Source organism: Symphalangus syndactylus, chromosome 5 (assembly GCF_028878055.3).
Source record: "Symphalangus syndactylus isolate Jambi chromosome 5, NHGRI_mSymSyn1-v2.1_pri, whole genome shotgun sequence".
Taxonomy (NCBI): Eukaryota; Metazoa; Chordata; class Mammalia; order Primates; family Hylobatidae; genus Symphalangus; species Symphalangus syndactylus.
Genome location: NC_072427.2, coordinates 59,806,294 through 59,830,092, shown reverse-complemented (window position 1 = coordinate 59,830,092; position 23,799 = coordinate 59,806,294). Strand labels below are relative to the sequence as shown.

At 35.6% G+C, this 23,799-nt stretch overlaps 1 protein-coding gene across 1 annotated transcript in view; it reads left to right on the top strand.

The window, feature by feature from the left end:
- The window catches only part of AQR (aquarius intron-binding spliceosomal factor), a 116,950-nt gene that overhangs the window by 87,231 nt on the left and 5,920 nt on the right, over positions 1-23,799 (top strand). Inside the window, exons 26-33 of the mRNA XM_055278617.2 lie at positions 802-1,011; positions 2,905-3,042; positions 9,480-9,551; positions 10,622-10,809; positions 11,487-11,658; positions 15,084-15,254; positions 18,359-18,444; positions 23,212-23,386. Coding sequence (XP_055134592.1) covers positions 802-1,011; positions 2,905-3,042; positions 9,480-9,551; positions 10,622-10,809; positions 11,487-11,658; positions 15,084-15,254; positions 18,359-18,444; positions 23,212-23,386 — 1,212 coding nt within the window. The remainder of the gene's footprint in view (positions 1-801; positions 1,012-2,904; positions 3,043-9,479; positions 9,552-10,621; positions 10,810-11,486; positions 11,659-15,083; positions 15,255-18,358; positions 18,445-23,211; positions 23,387-23,799) is intronic.

Below are 23,799 nucleotides of genomic sequence, written 5' to 3'. Positions count from 1 at the left end.
GTTTTCAACATTTAAGAATCATATCGGGAAAGTTGTTTATGAGTTAAATTCCTAGCCCTTGTTCCTATAGCTTCTCATTCAATAGAAGTGGAATCCAGGAATCCACATTTTTATTTAGCTCCTCAGATATTTTGCATAAGGACTACACTTTTGAGAAACACGGAGATAATAACAGAAAAAGACCTGGGAGAGTTACAGAAATTGAGGTTACATAGTAACTGGCTGGTAGACGCATAGCTAACATTATACAAAGTAATTGAACTATAATCACAAAAGTCATAAGATAAGCTTTCAAATATACACTCAGCTTAACCAGACGTTCTTTATAAATGTTCTAAAAATCTGACAGAAGGGTTGACAAGTGCCAAATTGATTAAAAAGCTGCTAAAGCTGAGCTTACCATATATGGAGAGAAACAGAGATGAAAAAAATCAGAAATTTCTTTGTCCAGAGAGCTTTCTTTCCTTTACATTTCTTTTAAGCATTAATAATAAACTCTCTTGAGTTACGTGGAGAATCTGAACTGTCCGAGTTAGAGTTCCATGAGATGATGTTAAGGCTCTTTCCAGTTTGTAGAAATTTGTTATTAAAGAGCCTTTTTTTCTCCAAAGACAAGGTTACTTTTATAACAGAAGAGCAATCTGTCAGTTACAGGAATGAAGAACAGTTATATTGGATCAAAGATTGAATTTCTTTTTTTTCTTTTTCACCTAGCAGATCTTGTTTTTATAAGATTTATTTATTTATGCTTTAAAACATCATAATTAGCTAGCAGTTAACTTCAAGTCCTTTTTTCTACAGGTAATGTCTCGCTGGGAAGAGTATATCAGCAAAGTGAAAAATAAAGGTAGTACATTGCCAGATGTTACGGAAGTCTCCACTTTCTTCCCTTTCCATGAATACTTTGCAAATGCTCCTCAACCCATTTTTAAAGGAAGATCTTATGAAGAAGACATGGAAATTGCTGAAGGATGTTTCAGGCACATTAAGAAAATCTTTACGCAGCTTGAGGTAAGGATTCTCAAGTTCTTTGAACTTCCCTTTAGTGGTTTTTAGTTTTTTGTTTTTTTGTTTTTTTTTTTTTTTTTGAAGTAAATGTGAAATATTCAAATCTTTTTTTTTTTTTTTTTTGAGACGGAGTCTTGCCCTGTTGCCCAGGCTGGAGTGTGGTGGCACGATCTTGGCTCACTGCAACTTCCGCCTCCCAGGTTCAGGCGATTCTCCTGCCTCAGCCTCCGAGCAGCTGGGATTACAGGTGCACACCACCATGCCCAGCTAATTTTTGTATTTTTAGTAGAGACAGGGTTTCATCATGTTGGCCAGGCTGGTCTCGAACTCCTGACCTCAAGTTATCTGCTTGCCTCTGCCTCCCAAAGTGCTGGGATTACAGGTGTGAGCCACCATACCTGGCCCAAAATATTCAAATCTTAGAAATTAGATTAATTTTAAGTAAGATATAAATTGGATCTTTATTCTGGCTTTCCTGATGTAAAGGTCTTAGTATTTTTGAGAAAGGAATGCTTCCATCAAGAAATTCAATAATAGTTCTTTGAATTGGAATTTGAGACTGCCATGTGGCCATTCTAAGTCCTGTATGCCTCTTGATCAGTAAAATAGTGGGGTTGCTGTAGTAGCCAGGATGATTGATTCTGATTATTAAAGTGAAATGAGTCATAGCTACACAGTGGGAACAGAGAACATGTCTGGAACCCAGTGCCCCCTGGATATGTCTCCTAGTTTTTGCCACATCATTGCAGAATCATCATTGCAAAAATAGATAGCAAACTTCATTGAAAAATTACAGTGGTCCTATAAGGGGATCATATTCAGGCTCAGACTCCTCAGTAAGAAAATTTAGGATTAAATTTTCAGGTAGAAAGTAGAAAGGTCAGGGACATTGTTTCTTGTCTTTGTATCTTTTAGATGTGATTACATACCTACTTCCTAGAACAGTATCAGATATGTAGTATATGTTCAGTAAATATTGAAATGTATATGGTTAAGTGGATGGATGGTAGGTACAGAATAATAAATGTAAAGTATTATGTTTATGGTTACATAAACACAAAGTAAAAGGATAAAAACATACTCAATTCATAATAATAGCTGCCTTGGAAGGGAGTAGGCAGAAGGTTATACAGGGTACCTCATCTATATTTGTAATATTTTAATTATTTAAAAAACAAATGTTTTTTGTTTTTCCATACCCTTTTCTGCTCTGCTGGGGATCCTCTGCCATGGTTGATGTTCTGGCTTATCCTTGCAGGTTTAATTTCCCAGCTTCCTATGTCAGCTGACTTCTTGCTTAGTATAGCCGATGAGAGAGTACCAAGGTATTTCTTCATTAGTTTCCTCTGCCTTGGGTTTCATCTCTTTCATGATTCCAGTTTCTGCTGGAAAAACTTGTGGTTCCAGCTTTTTTGTGTGACTATAGTCCTTGGGCTCTGATAATACCACTTCCTACCTTTATTCTTTCTAGTCTAGGGATGATAGTGACTGCTGCTGTCTCTAATTTCTATGCTATATTACCTTTATAGTTCCTCTATCACTTGTATAACCAGTTTCTTGCTAAAATTTCCTTTGATATGAATACCTGAAATCGTTTCCATTTTCCTGGAGGGATGTTGAGTAATACAGGTACAATGATCATTGAATTTTATTCAGTATTCTTGTTTATATTGTACATATTTTACCTTACATATGAAAAAGTTTGAATTATAACTTTTATATCAGCTATTATTTAAACTCAATTAGTACCCAAATCATAATGAACAGAATTATAATTCATTAGGCTTAGTTTATATTTATGTTAATTTCTCAGGAATTAAGTCTGACTGGATTGTGTGGTTATGTGCAAAACTCCGTTTTCCTAAAATTATCTTTCATTGCTCCTCATTTCCATAGGAATTCAGAGCCTCTGAATTGCTTCGAAGTGGACTGGACAGATCTAAATACCTTTTAGTGAAAGAAGCCAAAATTATTGCTATGACCTGTACTCATGCTGCCTTAAAACGACATGACTTGGTCAAGCTAGGTTTCAAGGTAAAGACTTATGGTAGTTTTTTTTTTTTTTTTTTTTTTTTAAGATTATCAGAGATTGGCTCACTTCTTACTGAAGTTTGTATTTGTAATTACCTTAAAATATTTCTTTTATAAGTGGATGATAATATCCCATGTTTACGTGATTAGTGAACTCTGAATCTAATTTTTCTGAATCTAGTTATTAGTAATATTTCCATTAGGTAATGTTATAACCATATGGTTGTCTGACCAAATTCTCATAGTTGTTAAGGTTTTATTTTTACTGAGTATCACTTATTTAAAAATCTCCAAATAAAGCTTATGAAAAAAACCTAAAATTCACCTAATTAAAAAAATAGTAATAATAAAAATATCTCCAAACAGAAGTAAAAGCTATAAAAAGAACATTTCAGAATTGTTTTCAGCCAGGTGTGGTGGCTCATGCCTGTAATCCCAGCACTTTGGGAGGCCAAGGTGGGCGGATCACTTGAGGTCAGGAGTTTGAGACCAGCCTGGCCAGCATGGTGAAACTTTGTCTCTATTAAAAATACAAAAATTAGCCGAGCATGGTGGTATGCGCCTGTAATCCCAGCTCCTTGGGAGGCTGAGGCAGGAGAATCACTTGAACCCAGGAGGCAGAGGTTGCAGTGAACCGAGATTGTGCCCCTGCCCTCCAGCCTGGGCGACAGAGTGAGACTCCATCTCAAAACAAAAACAAACAAAAAAAAACAAAGTGGTTTTCATCTATTAGACATCTGTATGCTTAGATTATTCACATATTAAACATACAACCATTCCGGTTATTTGTGTACTTAGCAAATGAAAAGCCTTTCATATGAGGATATGGAATACTCTTATTTAGACTGCAAAATGAGATATTAAAATGGTTTCATCATATGATAAAAACAGGAGGACAAAATAGCCTGTTAATCTGTGACTCATTTGAAGTGGAATGTAATGATTGAGCAGTAAATTTGAATTTGCAAATTTTTTGTGACTTTGCTAGTGATACTGATCTGAACTTAGATTTTAACAGTCATTTAACTTTCCTGCAACTGGTTTGTCTGTTGTTTAAAACAGTTCTGTATACAGGTTTGAATTAAAACTTAATAATTCACTTGTTGATTAAAGTAACTGACAATTTAAAAATGTTGTGAGCTCACTGAAAGATAGGCGCTAAATAAATTCAAGGTGATGAAATTGTTATTTTGGATGCAAGGTTCTTCAGCTGCCAGGTAGGACACATACGACAATTTATTAAAAGGTAGTGTGAACGTACCCTAGTGGTGTGAACTTACCCTTTTGCAAATTATTAGTGAGAATTTTTCACCTAAATATTTTGTTCTTGGGGCTGACATATAAAATATACTTTGATATTAAATCATAGCTTAATAACAAGGGAAAATAATGCAACCATAATTAACATTTTTTGCTTTCATGGAGCTTTTGCCTGTGTTCTAAAGAATACTACTTATCAAATTTTCAGTAGTCATTTTCTACATTTAAATCATGCTACACGTCAAAGGGTAGTTAGCATGAGTGCTAATAGGTTTTCTATATTTTTGATTTTGAAGTTTTATTTTTATCACACTTAAGAGTTTTAAAAACCTTGTAGGTCCACTTAACAAAAAAAGGCAGTCCCCCACTATGCTCATCCATCCCGTTTATCCAATCCTTCAACTCTTTTAGATTTTGTCCTTTTCATCTATATCAGTCAAGAATGGTAAATTTCCATTTTAGGCATTGTCTTTTGATTCTGTGCTGACCCAGAGGACAAATAGACACACATTCATGCATGTGTGTGTGCACCTTTCCTTCCTTAATGCTCCAAATATAGTTATGTCATAACTTTGGTTTGCTCACTTTTGGGTATTTACATCATTATTAACACATGAACACTTTCACATCCAAGCAAGGGAATATACCATGATTAGTTTTCCTTTCATGCACAATTTTTTTTTTTCTTTCTGGAATTAATGATTTTCGCCTTTTTTGTTTGTTTAGTTTCCTGTTTTTATCACCAATTCAACCCAAAACTGTTTAGTTTTAAAATATTTTCTTAGTACATTTAGACACATCACATACTTGTTTTTGGAGATCTCTCTCCTAGATACTCCTGACCTATTTCAGTTCACATTGCATCCATTCTAAGCCTTTGCCTTTCTCATATGTCAGATTCTGTGTTTTGGGGCATTCCGTGTCTTTCTCTTCTGTATTTTTAGTAGAATACATCCTCTAGTATCTTTCATGTGAAAGGATGCATAGGAGGTAATATTTTTAAGACTTTCCATGTCCAAAAACTGTTTTCAATCTACTGTCACATTTAATTATTATGGCTAGGTATAGGTTTCTAGATTGGAAATAATTTTTCTTAAGAATTTTGAAGAATTGTTCCGTTTTCTCTGTCTTCCAGTGTAGCTGTTCAGAAGCCCAAAACCATGATTTTAAATGTATTTTGTTTTACATTTTTGTTCTGTCAAGAAGCCCTACAATCTTTTCTTTGTCCCTAGAGTTCTGAAATTTCAGTGATATGTCTTAGGGATACGAAGGGAGAAAGAGGACTCTTACTTTCCTGGATCCCTGGGTTGTGGGAGATGGATGGAGAAAGAGAGCCAGACTTCTCCACATTCAGTTATGTACACAGACTTTTGACATAATTCCCACTTTTTGTATGGTGCTTATATCTGATCCCACCCTCTTAACTCTGCCTGCTTTCTCCAAGTTCCAAGATCCTCTCCAGACACTAAACCTGTTGTCTATTGGGGGTGAGAGAGAGGGACATTTCATTTGGTTCCTTGAAGTGAGGAAGTCTAATTGCCTCTTTAAACCATTCCTACTGTTACCAAGCAAAAGGGACTTGCTGCTTGGTGCACTAGAAGCCAATACTCTAACACCAGGTTTTTGAGGGAAAAAAAAAGCTTCTGTTGCAAGTTGACTCATGAGAAGAACATAGTCAAGCTCAAATCTATGTCCCCATGCTGGCTTTAAGGCAGTAATTTTATTAGAAAAGGTATAGGGGGTGGATCCTGGGATTAGTAAGTGATTGGTGGAAGGAAAGGGGTCTGGAAAGTCTTCAAGCATGCGCAGTTCTCTCTTCATGCTACCTCTTGGATGGCATGTGTAGATTCTAGAGGAGTTAACGTGAAACATGGTAGAAATTTGGGTTGTGATGTAAGCAAGCTCCTTCTGCGCTCACTCTGGTTGGCTATATTGGTTCCAGCCAGTTTCAGCCAGTTTTATTATCTTAGAAGCAAAGGAAGTTTCAGCTTTGCAGCAAGGTGTTTCTTTTCTTATCTATCATCCTGTAAACTCAAGAATTTCTGTTAGTTGCTGGTTTCTTTAACTCTTTGGGATACAATTTCACTATATAATGTCAAGCGTTATTTTAGGGGGTTTCCAGAGATAGTGGTGATCATTATGTGTTCAATTCATCACCTTTTAACAAAAGTCTATCACTTGTTTCAATTTGTATTTTGTTGAAGCCTATTTATTTATTTATTTTTTGAGACAGACCCTTGCTCTGTTGCCCAGCCTAGAGTGCAGTGGTGCGATCTCAGCTTACTTCAACCTCCACCTCCTGGGTTCAAGTGATTCTCCTGCCTCAGCCTCCTGAGTAGCTGGGTTTACAGGCGCCTGCCACCAGGCCCAGCTAATTTTTGTATTTTTAGTAGAGACAGGGTTTTACCATGTTGGCCAGGCTGGTCACTCCTGACCTCAAGTGATCCAGCCTTGGCCTCCCAAAGTGCTGGGATTACAGGCATGAGCCACCGCACCCGGCCCCAATTTTTTACAAACATGAAGTTAAATATTAATTCTAATTAGCTTGTCTGTTTTCAGGAATTATTAATTCAATGTTGATCATCTTAAACCCATTTTGAGTTGTAGAAATTGTAGAAGGAAATGTATCAGAATGATAATAAAAGTGAACAATGATAATAATCATCATTTGTTGAGCGTCAGCTATGTACCAAGTTCTGTGTTTACAGTGTACAAAGTTCTATGTTTACAATGATTTATTTCTCTTCTTCACAACTAGATCTTTATATGAGCTATCTCCTTTTTTTTTTTTTTTTTTTTGAGACAGAGTCTCATTCTTTTGCCCAGGCTGGAGTGCAGTGGCATGATCTCGGCTCACTGCAACCTCTACCTCTTGGGTTCAAGCACATCTAGTGCCTCAGCCTCCTGAGTAGCTGGGATTACAGGCACACGCCACCACACCCAACCAACTTACCGTATTTTTAGCAAAGACAGGGTTTCACCATGTTGTTCAGGCTAGTCTTGAACTCCTGACCTCAAGGGATCCACCTGCCATGGCCTCCCAGAGTTCTGGGATTACAGCTGTGAGCCACTGCACCCAGCCAAGATATCTCCATTTCATAGTTGAGAAAGGGTGACTCAAGAGAGATACTACCTTAGAGTCACAGGTAATCAGTTACAGAGCTAGTATTGAAACATGGTTTTCTAAGAATTTAAAGTCTGTTGTGCCCTTACTCCTACACCACCCTGACCCCATCCTAGCAGCTATAATCCACTAAAGAACCATAGAACTGGTAACGGTGGCTGTACAATTTAGGAATCCTTTGAAAGTCCACAAAGACAAGCTCCTCGCCTGGTACCTGGCCTGGAGCATTGAGTGCCAACCCAACGTGTAATATGTTGGTAGAGATTAGTAAGGGTTGAATGAATGATCTGACTAATAAATACATGGAGCAAGTAGCTAAAGTAGTGATAATTTTGCTTTGGAATTAAAATCACCCTTTTAAAAAGCAAAATCTATAAATATGTTTTTATAAATAAAATTGCATTATATTTTCAGAATTGATTTTCAGAAAGCAGACTTTTTAAGCTATCTCCTTTTGAGTTGCCCCCACTCTGTTTTGCATATTATACCTGTTATCTTGAGAGTCTACACAGGGACGTCTTAGAAAATGTGAGTGTTTGAATTCCTCCTTCTGTTCAGCTCCCACAAAAATGACCTAATCATTATAATAGGGAAATGCCTACACCTTCAAGTAGTTTCAATAACAGTCCAGAATTGAACCATAACTTTAGAAGAGGAGAGTTAATCAAACATTCAGAGTAAATATGCTCTCCCCATCTCCCACCGCCCTGGAAAATAAAATAATGGGAGAAATCTTTAAAAACAGAAAGCAACTGAACTCTAATGTGTACTTAGATTCAAGAAGAAGGTATTGTACCAAAACAAGAAGATGTCATACTAAGTAACGATCAGAATTAGAAGTGAAGAGGAAAGATAAAACATATTGAGACTAGATCTAAATGAGATAGAAGAGTAGTAATTATCAAAGAAGGAATGAAATTTTCTCATGTTTTAGAAAGACTTGATTTTTCGTTCTTTTACAGATGTGTAATACCTAACATTACTGGGAACTGGGCTACGGAAAAGATACAGATATTAAACAAGTAAATATACAGATATAATTACAAATTGTGAAGGTCTGGAAGACAAAAGAACAGTACTTTAGTACTTTGAGATCAGTTTTAGATTGGGAGGTCAGAGAAGGCCTAGATAAAGAGGCTTTTAAGCTGATATTTTAAGGATAAGAAAGAACCAACTAGACTAAAAGTGAAGAGAATAGCATGTGCAAAGGGCCTGAGGCAGGAAAGGTTTTGCCATTTTGGACAAACTGAAATAGGTCATTGTGGTTGAAGCTTAGTGAGTAGGGAGAAAGATAAAGTACAAGAGGAAGTCAGGGACTAGATTGAATATAGATTCTTGGTAAATACATCCTTGCTGGCAATGTTAAGGAATTTTTTTCCCTAAAACAGTGTTGTGAAGGATTTGAAATAAGGAGTTGTGTAAGTGCCTTAGAGGAGTCAAGACAGGAAGAGGAGGAACTAGTAAGGAGTTTGCTATCCGTAGTCATAGTGGTGGCTTGGATTTTTAGAGTGGTAGTGCTGGTAGAAATAAAGAAAAATGAATAGACTCAAGAGTTTTGAAGGTAAAATTGACATGCTCTGGTGATGGATTGAATGCCCAGGGGTGAGACTGAAATGAATTGTTGTGATGGGTAGGATTCATATAGGAAAAAAAAATTATCCCAAAATGCTACCAGAGTAAGAGTACCAAAGGGAACGACCTCATATATAATTATAAATTGATGCTTTCTGATGTAGAAATAAAGAACTAAATTGAAAAGGACCAAATTGGCATTGCAATTCAAGAAATGATACACAAGATCTCTTCAATGTAAAGTTGTATATTTAGGCGGCTTTCCTGAAGTCAAATACTTGAATTGGAAATGCAGAGGCATAATGATAAATAAGACCATGAAGTTTCTGTTTGAATAATATGTATGTTGTTATTTTTATCTGTCTGAATAATTTGTATGTTGTCGTTTTTATCTGAAATTATTTGGGGTTTTTTTGATGATTATGATGGTAGTTGTTTGGCTTTTAAGCTGTCTTTATGACAAGCTTTCCTCTTTCTTTCTCAGTATGACAACATTTTGATGGAAGAGGCTGCTCAGATTCTGGAGATAGAAACTTTTATCCCTCTTCTTCTACAGGTAAGAAATATAAGATCTGAGGCAAAGAAAATAGAGTTCTAAGAATGATGAGGACAGCATCAGAAAGTAGTACAGTTTGGGTGTGCTGATTGCCATGGTTATGTATTTTCCTTAACTTCATTATGTTTGGTATTCTATTTTAAGCCTGTAAACTTTCTTCAATCTATTCACTGGCTATTTAGTAGTAGTTTTGCTTCCAGAAGTACTATTTAAAAATTCATAGTTTATTTCTGTAGTTTTGAAAAGATTTAGTAATTTTAATCAAGAAAATTACATTGTTGTGCAATTTGGTGGGAAGATGAGCTGTTTCTTCATTTCTTTCGTTATAATTGTTTGTAGAATTATTTTTTCATATTCACTGAGTGCATTGCTTTTCTTTATGCCTAAGTTTTTGAGCTAAATTGTGCTATTTAAGAATGTTTTTTACTGTACAATATTCTTTACTGTTGAAGCATTAAAAACAAAATGTGGAATTCCCAACTTAAGGATTAGAGACCACTCTAATATGCAGATAAATTGAGTTCCAAAAGTTGTTTTTATAAGTGAAGCTACTTGGAACTTGGAATGTATTCTATCAGGATATGTTTCAAGGAACTAGGAGACATATAGAGTAGGAAATTGAAGTAGTAGTGTAGATAATTAAAGAAGGTAGTTTTTACTGCATTAGTGGGTTCAGAATTGGTCCTCAGCTAATTGTGAAACATGTTTATTTCACATCTTTCCATTTCTCTTCTTGGGCTTCTGTTTCCTTATGTGTACTCGTTACCTAATGCTGACCTAATCCTTCCAGCCCTCTTTGGATTACCCTGCCTATTAAAGTAGGGTAATTCCATGCTTGCCTTCTAAATACCTCCATTCTCCCTCACCCACTGTCACCCAAGAGCAAAAACATCCATAATTGGTTCACAAATTGTTCTGTAAATTTGCTAGACTCCTCTTTGTGGAGCTGGTAAAGATTGGTAATTTGTAAGATAAGGAAGCTGTTTGATGAAGAGTGAGTCTCCCAGGTAATAAATTGGAGACTAGAGGATAATAGAGTATTTTGCCATTTCCTTACTTTTCATTTCTAGAATCCTCAGGATGGATTTAGCCGACTAAAACGATGGATTATGATTGGCGATCATCACCAGTTACCTCCAGTTATTAAGAACATGGCCTTTCAAAAGTACTCAAACATGGAGCAGTCTCTCTTCACTCGCTTTGTTCGCGTTGGAGTTCCGACTGTTGACCTTGATGCTCAAGGGAGAGCCAGAGCAAGGTAAAGGAGACAGGAAAAAAAATTATTCAAATTTAAGGACATTTGTTCCATGATCCAAATATTTGTGAATAGCTTTTGTGTAGACTATTATCATTCCTGGCTATCCAGGAACTTGGCTATCCATAAATCCAAAAGCACTTTTGTCAACTTCTGCGAGAGATATGAATGGACCAAATAATTTATTTCCTTCATTTCATTCATTAAGATTAATTTATATAACTTATAATCTAAAGGCTTCTTTTCATTGTCCCTTCTCCTTTCATCATGTCCCCAAAAGATATACAGTTAATATAATTTTGAAATCTAAAAAAAAAGTGAACAAAAGGAGAACACACCAATTCTTACTTCATAAAGGATGCAGGCCCCATCTCATAGTTACCCCCAAATGTCCTCAATTTTTCGTCTTCCTTGATTTTTTAATTTAAGGGATAAAGATAGCATTGACCTCAGAGAGCATAATAGAACTCTCATTTTTGTAGTACCTTCAGTCTTCTGACCCTTGGTTACTTGAAGTAGGGAAGCTAAGGTTGAAAGAGCATTATTGCTTAAAAGATGAGCCAAAATGGCTAACATGAAAATTTAAAAGAAGCACAGAAACAGAAACCTCCTTATGTATATTAAAAGATATTTTACACTGCTAATATTTTCTGTTTGTGGGGGTATTTGTCTTTGGAAAGCTTGTGCAACCTCTACAACTGGCGATACAAGAATCTAGGAAACTTACCCCATGTGCAGCTCTTGCCAGAGTTTAGTACAGCAAATGCTGGCTTACTGTATGACTTCCAGCTCATTAATGTTGAAGATTTTCAAGGAGTGGGAGAATCTGAACCTAATCCTTACTTCTATCAGGTAAGAAAAAATAGGAAGCTTGTAAGTTTATTTTGCATTTGCTGGCTGACGTATGCCTAAATCGGTGATACTTAACCATTTGGCCATGGAGAAAAGGAAAGTTGGAACCCCACCTTACACATAGCATACGAAAAATCAATATCAGATTGATTAAAAATACATGCACTAAAGAAACTATAAACAAACTAGAAACTACTAGAAGAAAATATTGATGAATATATAGTGTTGGAGTGAGAAAGGTCTTCCTAAGCTTGTTACAAAAGCAGAAATCATAAAAACATTGATTGGAGAAAAGATTTATTTTCTGTATTTAAAATTTATTTCAATATTTAACAAACAATAAGTCGAATTCTGAATATATTTATAGAACTCATAAATTGCTTTAAAAAATCAAGCCTAATAGGAAAATATGAATATGCAATTCATATTTTAGAACAAGTATAAATCATTGAATCACATTTTCACGTCTTTAACAATGCTCACTGTTGCGATAGGTTTGGGGAAACTTTATTCTCATACAATGCTAGTAGGAAAATAATTTGGTGGACAAATTGTCAGCATGTATTAAAAGCAGTGCTCTCACTTCTAGGAATTTATCCTAAAAAAATAATTGGGCAAGTTTGCAAAGACTTGTATGCTTCATGTTCATCACTGCAAATTATTTTGGAAATGAGAAACAACCTAAATATCTGTCAGTAGGGATTAATTGCATTATTACATATTCCATATAAAAGAAATACTAGATAGCCACTAAGAATGATAACATTGTATTTACTAACAGGAAGAATGTTTATGCTATATTAAGTGGAAAAAAGCTGCAAAGTATATCTATAGTATCTCATTTTAAAAAGGAGCTGCAATACATACATACAGAAATGTGTGCAGATAATCTATACAAAATGACCTGGCAGCATATATATCAAAATATAGTCTTTGGTTGGTAGCATTTGGGGTTATTTTAATTTTTTTCTTTTTTTCTCTCTTTCTTTACAGCAAAATATCCAATATAGGTTGTTATATAAATTAGAGATCTTGAGTTATTCATGAAAAAGCATCATTTATCATCAGCTTAAATGTGTATGTGTAGATATAACTCATGCAGATCTTACTGTCCCTCCAAATATTTGGTTATATTAAATCAAGTTACTCTATTTGTGTACTTAATGCCTGAGAACAGATGTGACCTTTAAATGATAACTTTAAAAATATTAGAACCTAATTCAAATCAGTGATGTTTCCTAATAGCCACCTTTGAAATTAATTATTCTATCAGTAATCAACTGATGTTTTCATTACATAATGGTTTTTTGGAATTTCTCCTTTGAGTCAGTTTCATTGCCTGAGTCATACTGTAGTATTGTTTGAAACATTTTTATCCAGATTGGTTACCTGTTTTTCTTATTCATTAAGCCTAACTCTAGATGAGTTTTTAGCGATTCAAGAAATAAATATATTTTCAGATGATGATTTGCCACTGTTAAATATATTTTGAAGAGTTGAAAACACTGTCCCCCAAAATAAGAATACTATGCATTTAAGTGATAACATTTGAAGAATTAGTGTCTGAGAGGGAATGACTAGGTGGATAAGTGAATAAAAGTCACTAATTTGAAGGGGACTTGACTCATTTGGAGCGAGTTCTAAAATGTTTGGTCACAATACAGTTCATGTTGTTTTATTGTTAATGCTTCATGTCTAACCTTTGGGCAAAGTACCAAATTGGGCAATGTTAAAGAACTAGAAAACTTGGCTGGGCGCAGTGGCTCACGCTTGTAATCCTAGCACTTTGGGAGGCCGAGGCGGGCGGATCACGAGGTCAGGAGATCGAGACCACGGTGAAACCCCGTCTCTACTAAAAATACAAAAAAAATTAGCCGGGCGTAGTGGCAGGCGCCTGTAGTCCCAGCTACTCGGAGAGGCTGAGGCAGGAGAATGGCGTGAACCCAGGAGGCGGAGCTTGCAGTGAGCCGAGATCGTGCCACTGCACTCCAGCCTGGGTGACAGAGCGAGACTCCATCTCAAAAAAAAAGAAAACCAGCTTGGTCAACATAGCAAAACCCCATCTCTACTAAAAATACAAAAATTAGTTGAGCGTGGTGGCGTGTGCCACACACAGCTGCTCGGATGGCTGAGTGAGGAGAATCGCTTGAACCTGGGAGGCAGAGGTTGCAGTGAGCCGAGATTGCACCACTGCACTCCAGCCTGGGCGACAGAGCAAGACTCCGCCTCAAAAAAAAAAAAATAAAATAAAAAAGAAACTAGAAAACTTAAATGAACTTGTAACTCAAGCTGTGTGTCACAAAGAACCAGAATATAAATGATATTTCTAGAAGTCTTCTAGTAATCTTTCTGTTGCCTTTGCATGAAATCCAGCTTCCCTTTTTTTTTTTTTTAAATAATTGTGTTTATATTCTTATTTTACTTTCTTCTTTCATCTAGTACTTTGGATTTAGTCTCTACTGAACTGGACCAAACAGCTTTGTGTATGATTCCTCACCTTTAAGTTGAATAAGCCTTAGTTTTAAGCTCCGTACTAGTCTGTAATTTAACAGTAAACCAGACTGACCAATTTGAGGTCACATCCTCATCCCACCTAAAGTGATCTAGTAGAAGTGACAACCATTACGCAGAGAACAGAAACAAAGCATACAAAAAACATTAAGAAACATGAGGAAGGAGGAAAAGTATTGTGAAAAAATTGAGTCAATTATAATACTGTTAGTTATATGCTATTAAACTGGGTATTGTATTGGCTTCTTAGTTACTTTGTTCCTTTATAGTTTTGTGTCTCTGTGTAACTACAGTCATAGCACATTGTATAGAATTTTTTTTTTTTTTTTTTTTTGAGATGAGGTCTCACTTTGTCACCAGGCTGGAGTGCAGAGGCGCGATTGCAGCTCGCCACAACCTCCGCCTTCCAAATTTAAGCGATCCCCCCACCTCGGTCTCCAGAGTAGCTGAGACTATAGGCATGCATCACCATGCCCAACTAATTTTTGTATTTTTAGTAGAGACAGGGTTTCACCATGTTGTCCAGGCTGGTCTCAGACTCGTGGACTCAAGTGATCTGTCTGCCTTGGCCTCTCAAAGTGCTGGGATTACAGATGTGAGCTACCATGCCTGGCCAGAATAATATTAATCTATATTGTGATTGTTATGGTCTTAAGAATATTAAGGCTTTAAGTTGGTAAGTTTTATTTTAGGATTGTTCCATGTATTGCAAATTAAAAGTTTTTATTTATCACTGTTAATGTAGCATAAAATTATCCCTCAGTTTTATGAAAGATCCTCACTTATCCAAGTTACTAAGTCTTCACTTCTTGCAGTGTGCAAAGTGAAGTTGTGCTTATCTAAATGAGATATTTTCTCTATAAAATTGAAACAAAAGCAAATAAATGCACAATCTGATTATGTTTGCATTACAGAATCTTGGAGAGGCAGAATATGTAGTAGCACTTTTTATGTACATGTGTTTACTTGGTTACCCTGCTGACAAAATCAGTATTCTAACAACATATAATGGCCAAAAGCATCTTATTCGTGACATCATCAATAGACGATGTGGAAACAATCCATTGATTGGAAGACCAAACAAGGTACTTTTATAATTATAATATGTTCTCTTATTCATCATTTTGGCAAGATGGAAAGGTTTATATTGTTCTACTTTGTCTCTTTACTATCTCTTTTTAAGATATTTGAGAAAAGGAAATAATGGGTACTATAAATAATTCTCTGACAGTCTTGCTGGTTTGCTGTGACTTTCTCAACTACCGCATAAAATATATTTATTGATGGTAACAGAAATATTTATGAAACTTTTTGTTTAGAAAATGAGATATAACAAAATCACATTATATATGTGTACTGTTACAAGGAGTATGTTTGTTTTGCTTTGCAAAGGTATAATTTAGACTGCTTTTTATTGTGTATAGGGGGAGGTTGTCTTGGGAATAAGGGAAGATTGTAAAATGTATTCAGACCTTGGGATTTTAAAAATATGTGTATATATTTTAGATAATGAAAAATGCATAGTATCAAATAAAATTGATGATTCATTAATGAAGGGTTGAATTCATTAGAAAAAACATGAAGATAATGCTAATGATAAAATTAGGACTTTGGTTATGAACATGGCTATGTAAAAGCTCACCTTTTTTGGAAATTATGCAAAAGTTAACAGGAAAATTATAGAAAGAGGGGACAAACTCTATTTTTATAGACTATCTGGGCAGTAGCAGAAGAAAAGAGGGCCTTTTGTTATGAAAACCATCCAGCCTTCAGAAAACAGCCTTGCTCACCCCATCTTCATGTCTCACACATAGCTAATCTAAGAAACTTACTTATTCAGTAATGAATAGTATAAAGGGAACTAGCACAAGCTCAGTTTATAGGAAAAAATGAAGAACAGCAAAACGTAGATAGGATACATGCTCCAGAAAACATGTTGGCCTGGAAAACATGAAATTTTCAAGTATACATTTTGTTGTAAATTGGAAAATACTTAATGAAGTAACCATATCTTTGAGGAAAAGCTACAAAGCAGAGAAATGTAAGAACTCAGAAAGAGATGAAATGTAAGCTGGAAGAAAATAAAATCAGAGGAATGAAAACAAAATCAAAAGGAATACAGGGAAGAATAGACACTGCAGAATACTTCATAAGGAATAGAGTGAAACTGAGAAACTAATAATTTTGCAAGTTTAGAAATAGAAGGACCTCAATATTTGAGTCCTTTTACAGAAAATCTTAAATAATAAGGAAAGTTACTTTCTCTCATAACAAGATGGAAATAGGGTGGTTCCAAGGTTGGGTTACAGGATAGCTCAATGATGTTATCCTGCCCTGCCAATGTCAGTGTGTGAGCCCAGTTCTCCACATGGTCAGAGTGGCAACGGAATTCCCAGGTACAATATCCACGCATAACAACAAAGGACTTATATCCAGAATATATGAACTCCTATAAAAGTTATTACTAAATAAGGCAGACCAATACAAAATGGGCAAATGACTTGAACAGACACTTCACATAGGAAGACCTACAGGTAGCCAATACGTCATGAAAAAGTGCTTACCATCATTAGTTGTCAAGGAAATAGAAATTAAAACTACAATGATACACCACTACCTACCCAAAAGAATGGGTAAAATGATGAAGATTGACATTATGACAAGTGTTGGCAAGGATATACAACAACTGAAACTCTAGAACTGGAACATTGCTGGTGAATGTGTAAAGTGGGATAACAATTTTGGAAAAGTTTGACAGTTTCTTATAAAGTATGCACTTACTGTACAGCTCAGCAATTTCACTCCTACATATTTATTCAAGAGCAATGAAAACATGTCCACAAAAATATTTGTACATGAATATTTATTGCAGCTTTATGCAAGATAGCTTCAAACTAGAAACAGGCCAAATTTTCATGAAAAGGTGAGTGGATAAACTGTGGTATATTCATTCAGTGAAAGAATACTCAAAAAGGTATGAATTTCTCATGTACACATACATGAATATATCTCAGAAACATGCTGATTGAAAGAAACAGGACACAAAAGAATATATCCTTTTGATGCTATTTTTATGTAATTCTGGAACTGGCAAAAAATATAGTGACAGAAAGTAAATCAGTGGTTGCCTGGGGCTGGGGGATGCAGATTTGACCAAAATGGGGCCTGAGATGATGGACATTTTTACTGTGGTGGTGGTCACATGGGAAAATGTATTGTCAAAATTCATCAAATTGTACACTTGAACACATTTTATTGTGTATAAACTATACCTCCATGTAGTTGACTTAAAAAGTGTTTTGTAAACTTCCTAAAGATAGAGAGACTATAAATTACAGTATCTGCAGGGTAAGCAATAAACTTTTTGTTGAATTGACGAAAAGATAAATGCCCGAGTTGTCAGTATTAGTGACTGAAATCTTTCTGAACTTCCCTATTTGTACATACGTTTTTTCTTTTCTTTTTTTTTTTTAGAAACAGGATCTTACTCTGTTACCCAGGCTGGAGTGTAGTGTCATGATCTCAACTCACTGCAACCTCCACCTCCTGGGATCAAGCAATCCTCCCAACATAGCCTTCTGAGTAGCTGAAACTACAGGCACATGCCACCATGCCCAGCTAATTTTTGTATAATTTGTAGAGATGGGATTTCACCGCGTTGCCCAGGCTGGTCTTTAACTCCTGGGCTCAAGCGATCTGCCCACCTTGGTCTCCCATGGACATATATTTTCAAACTGAACAGAAAGTACAGTGAAGATTATTGTTTTTTTCTTTGATGGAAGAATGCTGTAGACATTTACTAGTGATAAGCAATAAATAAGCATACTAAGTTATATTGCTGAGCATCAAACTGGGATACCAGTTAATAAGCTAGACATAGTCCCTGCTTTCATGAAGTTTTGCAATCTAATGGAGGAAGACTGTTAATTCCAAAAATAGTTATTTATCAGCAAAGGTAAAGACAAGTGCTGTAAGTGTGAATAACATAAGGATGTAGTTTGATCTGGTTAGTATGGTTTATTTAATAATGTTCATTAACTTGTTCTTGGAATTCCAAGCCTGTGATTATGTTTCTTTTGGGATTGATTATTTTAAGGATAAGATGTTTGTTTCTAGCACATTATTTAAATGATCTCTAGCATCTTTTGGCTTTTGCAAATGCACCATATTTTCCATTTTTTGTTTCTAGGTGACAACTGTTGATAGATTTCAAGGTCAGCAGAATGATTATATTCTTCTTTCTCTGGTACGAACCAGGGCAGTGGGCCATCTGAGGTACGTAGGAAAAAACTTTCATAGTATTTATTGAACTTTACTATGTACTTCAGTTTTGAAATTCTGTGGCTAAGTGTTCTAAATATTTTTTAAGTTTAAACTATAATTACTAGGCAACTTTTGCTGCTTTTTGTTGGAATGTAACATCAAATTCCTTGTAGTAACTATTGTCATTGCTGCTGGATTTTTTTTTACTCTTAAATGTTTTAGTAATTTTAACAGTTTTACTCTTTAGTAACAGTCAGAGATAGCGTTTTATCATAAAATGTTAATCTGTATCTGTTAGAAACTTAATATCAGAAATTAAAGGAGATAAAGAAGTAAGAAGTCTTCAGAATAAATTTTCATTGTATAATATGTTTTCTCATTTTTTGTCATACACAATCTTGCAGCCTCAGTGTTAGAGGATAAAGGAGCCATTTGTTCTCCCTGGATTAAGAATTGTCAAAACAAACAATAATCTACTTTTATCATTTATTATGATGTATTTATGTGCTAGAGATTTATGGAAAAATATCTTCTTATTATAAAGCATCCATTTAGTTTTATATAAACCTTCATCTCATATGACATACTAACAAAACTAAGGAGAGTTTATTTTATTACTTTATTGGATAGACATAAAAAGAAAATTCTCCAAGCTCCCATAATATTGTCATTAAGATCTATTTGGAGCTTAACCCAGTGATCAGGTTTCATGAAATTGATAACTTTTATGTAAGGTAAGTAAAGATGTAATGTTTTAAAAAATTGTTTCGCGTTCTAAAATAGTTTGTTTTTGCATATTGTCAAGCCAATATTTACAGACTTAACTTTTTAAAAAAGCAATTCCTTCTTATTGAGATGTATAACTGCCATCTGAATGGGCTGTCACTATGGTTTACATAATTAACATCTCAAAAACTTACAGTATGAATATATGAATAATCCTTCCGCCCCCCTCCTCTCCCTACCTTTTTTCTTAACTCTGTGGTACTTGGTCTTCAAATTCCAGTGACTTTAGGTCTTTGTTGCCCTTTGCCTAATTTTTCTGTAAACTTAGAAAAAAAGAAAGATTTTGAGGATAAAATGCTTATAAATAAAGGGTTAAAAGAAAACCTGATTTCAGTATTGTCTTGAACATCAAAATTTTCTAGCAAAAATACCTTTATCCCAATAAGTTAAATTTATTTGTATTCGCCAAAATTTTCCTTTGAAACTCCAGCTTCTTCATGGGGGATAGTGTTGGTGGTGGTTGTGCATAGAGGGGATATGTCAGTTCATTATTTATGATTCCAGTTACTCAGGTAGCTTAGCCTAGGTATCTTAGCTAGAATTTCATCAAATTTTTAATAAAAATTTCTGATTTTTAGAGAGCTAATCTTTCATATCCTTCCTTTTATATATAGGCAAGAAACTATTTCTGTTTCAGGATATCAAAGAAACCTACTTCCTGCCATATTTCATTTTTTTGATAACATTATTGAGTTGTAATTTGCATATATAATTTATCTATTTAAAGTGTACAATTCAATGATTTTCTTAATATATTAACAGCTATGCAGTTATCTCCACAATCAATTTTAGAACATTTTCATCACTGTAGCAGGAAACCCTGTACTTAGCAATTACTTCCCTCCCCTCTCCCCCAGACCCTTGACAACCACTAATTTACTTTTTATCTCTGTAGATTTGCCTAGTTTGGACACTTAATATAAATGGAATCATATAATATGTGGTCTTTTGTTACTGGCTTCTCTCACTTAACATATGTTCAAGGTTCATTGTCGTAGAATGTATCAGTGCTTCATTCCTTTTCATTGCTGAATAGTATTCCATTGTGTGGCTATGTCACATTTTATTTATCCATTCATCAATTGGACATTGAGTTGTTTCTACTTTGTGGCTATTAGAATGAATAATGCTGCTATGAATATGCATATACAATTTTTATGTGAACACTTGTTTTTCTTTCACTTGGGTATAGACCTAAGAGTAGAATTTCTGGGTCAAATGGTAACTCTGTATATAGCATTTTAGGGAACTGTTAGACCGTTTTCCAAGTGCCTGCCTTATTTCTTTTGCTCACACCTTTTTTTCAGCCAGGGCAGACTAATTGGGTGATTGGGTTGGAGCCAGCTTCAGTTCCAGAGGCCTGTTTTAGGACAATGTGGAGCTGTTTAGTAGCCAGAGTAGTGGGACAGTTCTGGTCCCTTTTCCAGCATCCATTGTTCTTGTACCGAACTGATTTGGACAGCCTAGCTACCAACAGAAATGCGTGTAACCTGTTCTGAGCCAAGTAATGAGGCTGCAGCTTTCCTCTGTTGTTTCCTCATAGGGGTTCTATCAGAGTGTTGGCATTGTTGTTTAACAGTGCTTTTCCTCTCCAGCCATCTTCTGGGGACTAAGAAAGAATGTTGTAGTCCACATTGCCCTGCTTTCAAGACATAACTGTAAGGAACTCTGCCTACTCATGTTACCATCCTTTGTTTCTTTGTCTGGTAGTTTGTTATGTTCATAGTATTTGGTCATTCATTTAACAAACATTTTCAGATCCATCCATTGTTTGTCAGTGTGCTAGATTCTTAATATTTAGTAATAGATCTAACATTCATGATCTCTGCCCTTGTGGAGTTTAGGGTCTAGTGGCAGATTCATTAATATATCCTTGGAAGATACCTACATTTGAATCTGCAGAAAATTTTTAGTTCAAATCTCCTCATGTACAACGGAGATCATACTTACAAAAGCCACTTTACTGTACTATAGCACTGAAGGCTGGGGAAAAGTTTTCTCAGAGACCATACAGTGGTCATTGCAATAGTGCTGTGTCTGTGCTCTGTCTAGAGATAGGGCCTTCTGGATGTAAGAGGTCACCATGAAAACAACAGTTTGTCACCTGCTTCCACCACTAACCCTTTTTCCGCCTAACAACATTAAATTCCACTATAATTTTATTTATAATATTTGTGTAAGAACTTATGCTAGGTATTTCTAGCAGTGTACCTTCAGTTACCAGTGTTGGAACTACCCAACTGTAGCATGACCCCTTGGGGTTCTAAGGAAATGTGGTGAAAATAAAAATTTGGCTGACAGTAACTTAGAAAATAATATTTCCTTCATGAATCCAGTGTGTCACAAATGTAGAGATTCCTCAAAGTTTCTGTAAAGGAGTATGTCTTTTCCTTCTACCTAAATAAGCATGTCTTAATTTTGTTTGTTGCTGAGGGAAGGGTACCTATCCCTGCTCTGTCCCCTCACACACATACACATAACACAAGAATATAAGTGATAGTATATGCTAGTGTCACACTGTACCTCCTTAAGGAAACTAGATTCTTTTAAGACCATAGACTAGACCATAAAAAAACACCATACAAAATGAGGCCAAATTAGAGATACTCCCCAAATACCTTGCATTACACAAAGAAAAGCTGTTAGATAAATATTCCAATTCCTGGTTCCCTCTGTCTCTCTGAATGTTACAGAGAACAATCTCTGTAACACTTTCACACTTTCTTTCAGAGATTGGAGGTGATTCTCCCAGGCTTTATTATTCTTAATGAAAGTCTTCTCTTTTGCAGAGTACTCAAAAATTTAAATAGCCATCTAAAAACATCTCAAGTAAAAAATCTGTCCTCTGCATTTGAAACCAAAATTATCTTTTCTCACTAAAACACATTTTATCTAATAGTGAGATGAAATTACATTAGCCCTCTTCACATTTATTTGATTCAAACCTTTTTTAAAAAAAACTTAGATTCTTTTAAAAAAATAGATTAGGCCGGGCGCAGTGGCTCACGCTTGTAATCCCAGCACTTTGGGAGGCCGAGGCGGGCGGATCATGAGGTCAGGAGATCGAGACCACAGTGAAACCCCGTCTCTACTAAAAATACAAAAAAAAAAAAATTAGCCGGGCGTGGTGGCGGGCGCCTGTAGTCCCAGCTACTCGGAGAGGCTGAGGCAAGAGAATGGCGTGAACCCGGGAGGCGGAGCTTGCAGTGAGCCGAGATCGGGCCACTGCACTCCAGCCTGGGTGACAAAGCAAGACTCCGTCTCAAAAAAAAAAAAAAATAGATTAAAGAAAAATGACATTCATTCATCAGATAGCCAGCTACCTGTGTAGTCTGATCGTTCAGTTTAACCGTTTTTATCCCTGTTGATATGAACATTGAGTATCTATTATAGGCCAGGCATTGAATCTAAATACCAGAGCAAATTCGTGGATAAGACATGTTATAGGCTGACTGCCCCTTATCTGAAGTTTCAGTTTTTGAGTTTTCACATTAGGGATGCTCAACTTGTATTGTTTTATAACATCATCCTATATTTCCATATGTACTTATTATTGTAAATAAGTATAAAACAGTGTGGTAAGAGTTATCTAGGAAGTAAAATTTTACCTTCATGGAGCCTGGGATTTTGGTAGGTGAAGTGGAAGAAGAGCTAGTTCGGATTGACTCAATGACAGTGATACAGTAAATTGGTAACTGACAATTGAACTATACTGTAATACTAATATATTACTTAGAACTTTTTATTAAGTGCAGTGGTTATTTTGTGATCCTCCCCCTCAAAAAAACAACAAGAGGTTAGTAATAAAGCCTTAACTTTTATTTGGTTTATTAGTCACATAACATTGATTAACTTCTATTAAGTTTTTAATAAGCTTAACTTTTTATTGCCAGGGCTTAACAGGACTATCTAATGAAATATGTGAGAAAAAAAAAAGCTGCTTAAATGTTAATAATCTTGAAGTGTGCTAATTATTTTGTTTATTTCCCAAAGGGATGTCCGTCGCTTGGTAGTGGCCATGTCTAGAGCCAGACTTGGACTTTATATCTTCGCCAGAGTATCCCTCTTCCAAAACTGTTTTGAACTGACTCCAGCTTTCAGTCAGCTCACAGCTCGCCCCCTTCATTTGCATATAATTCCAACAGAACCTTTCCCAACTGCTAGAAAGGTAGGACTTCTTTCTTCATTTTATAAAACAGCATTCCTCAGACTGGGACATTGGGATTTTCTTATAGGTGACCACATTAGCTTGGAACATTATTACAGATAATTTAGTCCCTGTTTTAGAGTGTGCTGCACTGAGGAACTGAGTTAGATTTTCTATATAAAAATGATGTCGGTAGGGCGCAGTGGCTTATGCCTGTAATCCCAGCACTTTGGGAGGCCGAGGTAGGAGGACTGCTTGAGCCCAGGAGTTTGAGACCAGGTTGGGCAACATAGCGAGACCTCGTCTCTATAAAAAATAAATAAAAATTAAAAATAATAATGTCAGCCAACATTTAGTAGCTACCATGTATTAGGCAGGCAGTTCTTTACATACATTATCTCATTTTCATCTCAGTAAAAACAGCTTATTAGGTT